Source organism: Emydura macquarii, unplaced genomic scaffold (genome assembly GCF_026122565.2).
Source record: "Emydura macquarii macquarii isolate MOO-44397 ecotype Brisbane River unplaced genomic scaffold, CSIRO-AGI_Emac_v2 contig_3240, whole genome shotgun sequence".
Lineage (NCBI taxonomy): Eukaryota > Metazoa > Chordata > Testudines > Chelidae > Emydura > Emydura macquarii.
This window is the reverse complement of record NW_027133377.1, coordinates 6,633,853-6,644,233: the sequence shown is the minus strand read 5'-3', so window position 1 is coordinate 6,644,233 and position 10,381 is coordinate 6,633,853. Positions and strand designations below refer to the sequence as shown.

At 41.3% G+C, this 10,381-nt stretch overlaps 1 protein-coding gene across 2 annotated transcripts; it reads left to right on the top strand.

Moving 5' to 3' along the window:
* The first annotated feature begins 243 nt into the window (after positions 1-243).
* On the top strand, positions 244-7,680 carry FIBIN (fin bud initiation factor homolog). Of its 2 annotated transcripts, XR_010916977.1 has the most exons (3): positions 244-878; positions 3,847-3,952; positions 7,481-7,680. XR_010916977.1 is itself a non-coding variant. In XM_067532091.1 (2 exons), exons 1-2 carry the CDS (start codon positions 244-246, stop codon positions 3,860-3,862), a joined length of 651 nt encoding a protein of 216 aa, XP_067388192.1. In that variant the 3' UTR covers positions 3,863-4,265. The 2 variants fall into 2 exon arrangements, 1 of the variants encoding a protein (XP_067388192.1); XM_067532091.1 differs by lacking the exon at positions 7,481-7,680 and having other exon boundaries at positions 3,847-4,265.
* The last annotated feature ends 2,701 nt before the right edge of the window (positions 7,681-10,381 follow it).

The following is a 10,381-nucleotide window of genomic DNA, read 5'->3' as shown; positions in this document are numbered from 1 at the left end:
CGGAAAGCCTCTGGCTTAGGCATTGACTTGGCTCCAAGTCGTATCCTTCTGGAAGCCCAAATGAAGCATGCTGAGTCTGTGAAGAGTGGCTGGAGGAAGCAGACTGTGTTAGCTGCTGCTGCTTCTGCTCCCTAAACTGCCCTAATCAGAGGGATAGCCAGGCACAGTCGTGCGTGTGTGCGTTTGCTCAGCCGATCCCTCTGCAAGTCTTCAGAGCCTCATCAACTCTCTCCCAAACCCAAGATGCTGGTGCTGCGCTTGCTGTGGGTCAGCTGCCTGGGCAGCCTGTGCCGAGGCTATTTTGACGGCCCCCTGCACCCAGAGATGTCCAACGGGACCCTGCACCACTACTTCGTGCCGGACGGGGACTACGAGGAGAACGACGACCCGGAGAAATGCCAGCTGCTTTTCAGGGTGAGCGAGCACCGGCGCTGCAGCCTGGGTGGGGAGCCGGGGCCGGCGGGCGGTGTGCCCAGTCTCACCCTGCGGGAAGAGTTCACCATCCTGGGCAGGCAGGTGGAGGACGCAGGCCGGGTGCTGGAGGGCATCAGCAAGAGCATCTCATACGATCTGGATGGGGAGGAGAGCTACGGCAAGTACCTGCGCAGGGAGTCCCACCAGATCGGCGATGCCTACTCCAACTCCGACAAGTCCCTCACTGAGCTGGAAAGCAAGTTCCGGCAGGGCCAGGACCATGAGAGCAAGGAGGAGAGCCGCCTCAATGATGACTTCCTGAGCATGCTCATCCACACCCGAGCCCTGCTCAAGGAGACCCTGGACATCTCCGCCGGGCTCCGGGATAAGTACGAGCTGCTCTCCTTAACCATCAGGAGCCATGATGCCAGGCTAAACAGGCTCAGGAACGAATATCTCAAAGGGTGAGCGCCCTGCAGTGGCAGAGACCTTGGTGTTGTATTGGGAAACAGCTTCTTCTGGTGGCTACTATTTAAGGGCAATGCATGAACCGCCCCATTTCGGGAGGCTAGCCCATGGCCCCGCCCCTTCCACCTGAGGCCACGCCGCTTCTGGCCCTCCCTTGCCAGAGGAACCCCAGCCCCAAGTTGTTGTCCCCAGCAACTGGGGACAATCCGCCCCAGCCCTGGGCGATCCAAGTCCAGGCTTGCCAGCCCGCCTGAGCTGTCAGCCTTGGCCCGCCTGAGCTCAGGTGGCCTGAGTCCTGCTGGACCTCTGGCTGGTCCACCCTCCCAAGCACCATCTCATGCCCACGCCCATTTCAGGGGCGAGGCTGAGCAAGGGTGGGAAGCAATGCTGGGCTGGGAAGAGCAGGATGCAGCAGGAGGGGGCAGGGCCTTGAGGCGGAGAATGGGCGGGGCCATGCCTGACTGTTTGGGGAGGCTTAGCCTTTCCTGGTTTATGATACCCACCAGCCATGCTACTATTAGCAGTAGACACAATGGTCCAAGTCCCACCTGGAGGCATTGCCTTGGAAAGGACAAAACCAAACTAAACCTACCAGCCTAAAGTCACATCTGGGCCTATCATAGCGAGAAGGACTCTGCTTTTATCATGCTCTTTGCATTCAACCGTGGTCCTCTCAATGCCCAAGTGCTACAAATTATAGGACCAAGGTAATAAGGCAGTGGAGAATCAGGCAAGTTGGTGAGCATTTACTGGCAGAACTTGTCCAATCCTTGGACTTGTAGTCCTGCAGGTAACTGCTCAACCCACCGACAAGAAGGTTGCAGCCTGGACCTGGATTATGCCCAACCACTCAGATCAACACAAAATGAGGGATTTTTTTGGCATAAAATCTTGTTTAGATTAATACTGGAAAAATTAAAAGCAAATATCATCTAATGGGAGGTTTAAACACATTTCTGTGACTGTTATTAAAGGGTGAATATCATGGGCCTGCTACTCTACTTGCCTTGCACTTCTGTCATCACTAACACCTATGCAAAGTAAGTATAAAATGCTGCCACAGAGCCAGATTCTGCCACATTTACTCTTTACATGATGAGTAGCACCTTATTCCAGGAGAAGCTCTGTTGATTTCAAAATAATAATCTTACTTACAGAGCAAGATGCTCCTCAGTATAAGTAAAGGTGCTGTAACCTGCCCTTTGCTGGTATTTTACATGCAGTTTGCACAGGTGTAAAATGGCTGCACAAGGTACAAAACAGCAGAGGATTGGGACTTGTTTTTTTCAAAGTATATCCTAATTGCAATTTAATAACACATGGAGTGTGTTCTGAAGTTTTGTAGATTTTATTGCGTATCTCCCACTAACACACAGCTTTCTTTCTGGGGCTGTATTTATTAGATTTGATTCCTGGCTTTTTTTTAAGGGTATGGGTTGTAAATTGTAAACAAGTAGTGCGTGTATAAGAAGCTGAAGTTTAGAGGTATGTTTAAATTAAGTGTCCCAATATTTAAAAAATATTCTGTATTATATTGTGCATCTTTGATTACAAATGAAGTAACCTTATCATTTTAGATTTTTTACCATTAAAACATAAGAATGGCCATACTGGGTCAGACCAATGATCTGACTACCCTAGTATCCTGTCTTCTGACAGTGACCATTGCCAGATGCTTCAGAGGGAATGAACAGAACAGGTAATCATCAAATGATCCATCCCCCTGTTGCCGATTCCCAGTTTCTGTCAAACAGAGGTTAGGGACACTTCAGAGCATGGTTTTGCATCTTTGCCAATCCTGGCTAACATCCATTTATGGATCTACCCTCTGTGAACTTATCTAGTTCTTTTTTGAACCCTGTTATAGTCTTGGCCTTCACAATATCTTCTGGCAATGAGTTCCACAAGTTGACTGGTGTGTTGTGTGAAGCAATATGTCCTTTTGTTCATTTAAACCTTCTGCCTAGTAATTTCATTTGATGACTCCTAGTTCTTGTGTTATAAGAAGGAGTATATAATACTTCTCTACGCCCGTCATGATTTTATAGACTTCTATCATATCCCCCCTTAGTCATCTCTTTTCCAAGCTGAAAAGTCCCAGTCTTATTAATCTCTCCTCATATGGAAGCTGTTCCATAACCCTAATCATTTTTGTTTCCCTTTTCTGTACCTTTTCCTATTCCAATATATCTTTTTGAGATGGGACAACCAGATCTGCTCACCATATTCAAGATGTGGGCATAGCATGGATTTATATAGAAGCAATATGATATTTTCTATCTTATTATCTATCTATCTATCCCTTTCCTAATGATTCCCAACATTCAGTTAGTTTTTTTGTCTGCCACTGCACATTGAGTGAATCTTTTCAGAGAACTATCCACAATGACTCCAAGATCATTTTCTTGAGTGGTAACAGCTAATTTAGACCCCCATCATTTTATATGTACAGTTCAAATTATGTTTTCCAGTGTGCATTATTTTGCATTTATCAACATTGAATCTCATCTGCCATTTTGTTGCCCAGTCACCCAGCTTTGTGAGATCCCTTTGTAACTCTTTGCAGCCTCTTTTGGACTTAACTATCTTAAGTAGTTTTGTATCATCTGCAAATTTTGCCACCTCACTGTTTACCCATTTTTCCAAATCATTTGCAGATTATTAACCATTATTTAATATATCGTCTTTTCTCAACTAGATTCTTGGTTCAACTACCATAGACATGGACAAAACAAGGTACTTTGGATCAACGTTCAAATGCAGATGTATTGAGCTATGGATCTCTTGAATTGCTTTTGGGTTTTTTGTTTTGATTTTTTTACTAATTCAAATATAGACCTTGTTGCCTGCTAATTAATCCTTAGCTTTCTTGGTGTGTTAACAACACATATATTCTGCTTATGTAAAGTACTGTTCTACTAAATAATTTAAAGCTGTGATTTTCATTTTTGTTCATTCTGGCAGACCTTGTACTCTTTAAGGCTTGATTATATGTGACTCTTAAGTTATCAAACCCCAAGAGCCAGCTGAAAAGGCATTTGAGAATCAGATCCTGCAAACACTTATACACGTGAGTAACTTTACAGTAATAAGCACTACTCCCAAGAGTGTTTGTAGTATCAGACTCTACTTTTAGAGCTCTGAGTCTTATTTTTCTAAACCTGATAAGAGGTTTTGTGTGTTCCAAGACAGTGATTTGTATTTGTTGTTACCTGTGTACTTTTGCTAGCTAATCTATTATTAAAATTATTTGTGCATCTAGACAAAGGCAAAAGTGCATAGCAGGTTTTCGTGTTGTTGTTAAATCTTTATTACCATCACTATTTAATCAATTGTGTGGAATAATAGCTACTACATTACTGGTACTGCAGGCAGGATCACTGTTTGGATGAAAATAATAATTGTTCATGTGTTGTTTTAAATAAATATTTGAACACAAAATTGAAGCACATATTTTCTTTTTTGGTTCTACATGAGTCATACCAGATTTTAATCATAATGTTGCAAAACATAACTTTTCAGCAAAACTGCTGGAATATTAAGTACGTACCTAGTGAAAACTTGCTTTTTACTAAAAAAAAAAAAAAAAAAAAAAAAAAATTCTTCAGCACACACCTGTAGGAAAGTTTCATTACAAGTAATGCTAAAAAGAAAGTGGCTACAGAAGATTCTTTGGCACTCACAACCATTTAAAAAATCAACATGAAACTTGCAACTCTATGGAATTGCAACCAAAGTTGTTTTGTAAACATTTTGGGCCCAATTCTGCAAAGCACGCTCATATTTAGTAGCACCTTACTCTATAACTAGTCTTCTTGGGTAAATTTTTCAAAAGTGCTCAGTTGGGGCCAGATTTTCAAAGCTATTTAGGCACCTAAAAATGCAGATAGAGATTTTCAGAAGCACCTGGGCACCTAATTCTCATTGAATCAATGGGAAGTAGACATCTAGACACTTTTGAAAATCCTACTAAACCCCTATCTATATCTTTAGATGCCTAAATAACTTTTAAAATCTGGCAGTAGGTCCTCTTTGAAAATGTTTCTAATTGATTTCAATGGGGCAGTTCACAGAGTAAGATATTACTTAATGTGAGAAAAGGTTGTAGAAGCTGGCCCTAAAGGAAATATACTTACTTGTGATATTTTGCTGTTGAATGCACGTTACCCCTTCTCACCAGTATTTCTGAGCTAGGCTAGTGACCATACCTCAAAGAATTTGGGGGATTAATTCATACTTCACTGTCTTTCCTATCTTTTATCTCATCCTCTTAGAATTTTGTGCCAAATACATCCCTGCTATAACTCCATTTAAGTTAACATTTAAGAATAACTTTGTAGCTGAGCCACTGAGAGTTACACCACAGATGAATTTAACCTTTTGCTTTTAAATTTAATTTAAAGGCTCACTCTATGATCTCTCAGCTTTTTGAAAAACCAGTATTAAAGCTTCAGTTTCAGAGTCTCAACTTACTAATTTTCAAGTCACTGGCCATAATATAACTTGTAAACCTTATTAAGGGAAGTGAGGTGGCAAACATGGCTTGAATCCACATTACAGGTTATTTTTCACCTCTATTCAAACCCTATTAGAAAGATAGTCTCAAACACAGTTCTCTTGAACATAGCTTAAGTTAAATTGGTGTAGCTATACTATAGAGATGATTTGCTGTACCACAATGATAGTTGATCCTTCCAAGCAATCCAACAACACACAGTACAATGCCAAGAAGGTAAAGGCTTGAAGAGCAGCTACTTCCAAAGCAGGAATAATATAGGGAGGTTTGGTATAACTGCACATTCAGATCAACATCCCTGTGGATGTATGCAACCATCCAACTATATACACCTAAAGTTATTTGAAATTCATGCTAGTGTGATCAGATTTTCTGTGATAAATCTCTCCATTGGAGATTTATATCAGAGCAAAAGTGTTTTAAATATACTCCAGACTGAAATAGTAAATTAAGCCTTAAATCATTAACACAAAGTTGTTTATATAAAGTGTGAAACATTTGTACTCTGCCGCTTTTAAGATGAGTACCACATAAAATGAGGGTCTGATTCTGCCAATACTTAGGCCTGGATTATACAAAAGTTCACCTGTTTAACTAAAGATGTGATTTTTAACGAACCCAGTGCAAAGCCATGGATGGACACTTAACTCTATTTAAACCGGATTTATGTCTGCTCAACTAACATCAGTAAATTTGTAGGTACAAACTAAGCTGATACAACCATTTAAAAACCATTATGAATGTATCAGTGCAGGGATTTGGATTGGTTAAAAGGCTTTCGCAATGAGCATCGAATTTATTACAGTAAGTAATCCCACTGAAGCCAGTGGTAAACTGTGCTGGTACAAAGTGTTCACAGGAATGGATCATCAGTGATTTTATCTGGCTTTCTAGGGTCCTTAAAATTACAACTAAAGCCTTTTTAAAGGGACAGAGGATTGCTGTCCACTTTGTAGTCTAATTGCTTTTGTTTGTTTTGATCTGGGGCCAGATCATCAGCTGGTGTACCAAGTTACAGCAGCTGTATATCTGGTCCTCTGCTTTCAAACTGCTGGTTTCTTACTAAATGATTGCAGAACTTACTTCTACCTAGTAACTCATACTTTTATGTCAAAATATCACAGCCCCTATGGAGCTCAATCATTAAAAAAAAAAAAAAAAAAGGCATAAGCTGAAATAAGAGCAAGCTGCCTTTGTCTGTTATGACTCCACCTGCTACAGCTCATTTCGAAGCTGGTGTTGTTTTATCAGTTTGTTGAAGAAGAGATGGAGCCAGGTGAGGGTTTTTTTAAAAACCAGTTCACATATATCTGGAACTATCATAAGGAAGCTTCTTGTCACTGTAGCTTTGAAGGAGCCTTTAATTCTCTCAGCCCCAAAACTTTATAGATGATGCTCTCAGTGGCAAACAGACCATTCCTCCCTGAATAGCTTATATCTGAAGTCAGTAATATGGCCTAAACATTCTCATACCTTAGGTATTTTCTTCTCAGAGATACAACATTCAGAGTGGAGAACTATTTTAAAGATACAGGGCAGCTCTGAAAGACTTGAATATGCTAAGCTTGGTGTGTGGAAATTGCTTAAACTGGGCTCATATCCATAGCAGTGCACAGCAGTTCATCGAGATGTACACCTGAAAAGAGAAAAATACACTGTCATAAGATCATTACACTATGTACAGTAAGGTAATAGTCAATAGGGTGAGCTAAGGACAATATAATCTCTGATTCTTAGCCTTAGCTCAGAAAATACTTGTTTTTGTGGGTTCATATGGAACCTTCAGTGAAAGAAATTTGCCAGCTATGAATAGTGAAGCAAACACTTATGCTTAGAGCTTAGCTAACAGCAAAAATGTAGTTTGCCTAAAGATTATTAAGGAAAATTGTTTCCTGAATCTTTGCCTAACTATTAGCCATAAAATGAGCAAAGTATCCGTCTATGTTCAGCTCTTGAAACGTATGCCTCACTGGCAAAAAAAAACCAGTCACATAAACCATCTGCACACTTTTTCCATGTTCTGCCAGTGTACCTATTAGAATACAAAATAACATTGTGATTTTTTTTTCATTTTCTTTATAGTCTTCTTGGCTAACAGCTGGAGAATTCCAAGTTAAAGAACAAAGCTGTAAAGAAGAAAACCCCTATCTTACATAGTTATTGTAGTTCCTAACAGTGTGTCTTGAAACTTCTTGTACATTCCAGCTGTACTTGAGTTCTGCTGAACCTTGAAGAGGTGCCATTGGTTGTTTGCAACATATCAGTAGCATTCTCTCATTAAAAAAATGCAAGGCCAAGTGCACCTTTGCTTCTCACAAGGCAACCTTGTTCAGTATGTGCATTCCTTTTCATTACTTCAATTAGCTAAGTCCAATGAAGAATTACAAAGGGATCTCACCTAACTGTGTGACTTGACAACAAAATGGCAGATGAAATTCTGTGTTGATAAATGAAAAGTCCTGCACATTGGAAAACATCATCCCAAGTGAAAAGTTCCAGAAGGGTAGCCGTGTTAGTCTGTATGCAGCAAAAACAGCGAAAGTCCTGTAGTACGTTAAAGACTAACAAATTTCTGCAGGCATAAACGTTCGTAAAATGATGGAATCTAAATTAGCTAAATTACCACCCAAAAGAGATCTTGGAGTCATTGTGGATAGTTCTCTGAAAACATATGCTCAATGTCCAGTGGCAATCAAAAAAGCTAACAATGTTAGGAACTATTAGGAAAGGGAAAGATAATAAGACAGTAAATATCATGATGCCTCTATAGAAATCCATAGTGCGTCTGCACCTTGAAAACTGCATGCAGTTCGGGTTGCCCCATCTCAAAAAAGATGGCATACCGAGGGGGGAGTAGAGGAGGCTATGCCCCAAGCCTGGGCTGGGGGGCACTGGCTGGACCCTCGGAAGAGCAGCCATCCCCCGCTGTCGCAGGTGGCCATAGGCTGCCAGGCTTTACCGGCAACAATGCTGACCCCAGCCTGCTGGTGGCCAAGAGCTCCCACTGCGGGGAGGAGCAAGCTCCTCCTGGCCCCTCTGCCCCCGCATAGGGTGCAAGGAGGGAGCTGCAGGGACCCCAGCCACGCAGGAGCTAGGCAGCCAAAGGCAGGGATCCGGGGCAGAGCCTGTCATGCCCTGCCGTGCCCCCACCGCCGGGCGGTTCAGGGGCATCTGCCTCAGTCACTCCCGATTCCTACCACACCCACAGTGGGGGGAGAGTAGGGGGAAAGCAGGAAACGGGCCTGCAGAACCCTCCCATCCCCCCATGGGGTGCTGCCAACTGCAGGGGGACGCAAATGTAAGTAGTGGCCCCCAGGCCCACCCAGCTGCAGGGGCTCCTCAGACAGCATGTGCTGGGGGGCGGGGTGCTGGGCTGGCTCGTCCCCAAGAGTGTGAGCCCAGCAGATTTGCCCCAGATCCCGCACCCCACTCCCCCAGGGGTGGCCCTGGGAACAGTTTCTATATGCGACAGGTTAAAAAGACTGTGCATGTTCATCTTGGAAAAGAGACGGCTAATGTGGGATATAACAGAGGTCTATAAAAATCATGAATGGTGTTAAGAAAATGAATAAGGAAGTGTTATTTATCCCTTCACATAACACAAGAAATAGGGGTCACCTAATGAAATTAATAGGCAGCAGTTTTAAAACAAACAAAAAGAAGTACTTTAGCACATAACATATAGTCAACCTGTGGAACTCATTGCCGGGGGTGTTGTGAAGGCCAAAATTATGTGAAGGCCAGAAAGAATTAGATAAGTTCACTGAAGATAGGTCTGTCAATGGCTATTATCCAAGATGATCAGGGATGCAACCCCATGCTCTGGGTGTCACTAAACCTTTGATTGCTGGAAGCTGGAAGTGAATGACGGGATGGATTACGATTGATAATTGCCCTGTTCATTGCCCTATTCTGTTCATTCTCTCTGCAGCATCTCACATTGGCCACTGTCAGAAGACAGGATCGTGGGCTAGATGGACCATTGGTCTGACCCCGTATGGCCATTCTTATATTCTTAATTAGAAATACATCCTGAACCTATTTTCCATATGAGAGCAGTTGGTCAGGTTTTAACTTATTTTGGAAAGAAAACCATCCTTAGGTGGAATACTGGCTTAGACAGAGTCGTTATTGAGAGTTAAGATTGGCAAGTGTGGGATGAGAGAAGAATTCCCATACTTAAATCATATTTTCCATACACTTTCCATATTTCATATTACACATTCCACATTTCACTGCAACAGCAGTTGCCATCATAAATTTTGTTTCACTGGTAATAACACATTTTACAATAAACAGACTGTCAACGTTTCAAGAGGTTTTTCAGTCTTCTTAATAGTTCATCTCTTCCTACAAATATATATAGCCACAGCAATTTGCGCAATTTAGGGCTTGATCCAAAGCCCACTGAATTCAACGGAAAAATTTCAATGGACTGTGGATCAGGCCCTTAGTTTTTAATCATCACTTATTTTCCTCATAATGGTTATTTGAGAACTTAATAGGCACATGGTGGACACTGACAAAAAAGATCCATCCTGTAAATTGTTTTGATGTTACTGAATAGTTCTTTGATAACATATAGAAGAATTAGAATCTTTCTTAGTTTAATATAAATTTAGATTACAATATGTGATACATTGAAAATAGAATAACATTTAAATAAATGTTAAATATAATATACTTATATTATAAAATAGATGACATTTAAAATAGAATAACAATGGATGATTCAGTCTAATTTCTTCTGAATCATTTTCACATTTTGATATTTTCACACTGAAATATGAGCCTTATGCCTTCTGGCATCCCACATATTTTGCACTAAACATATATATGCAAATAAATGCATCATTGAGGCTACATGAAATAAAAGGAATAATGTAACATTCTTTTTGTAATATTTACTCACTCATGTTGCACATAATGTGTATATTCTATTCAGATTAACTGTGTTAGGCCCTAATCCTACAAACACATACT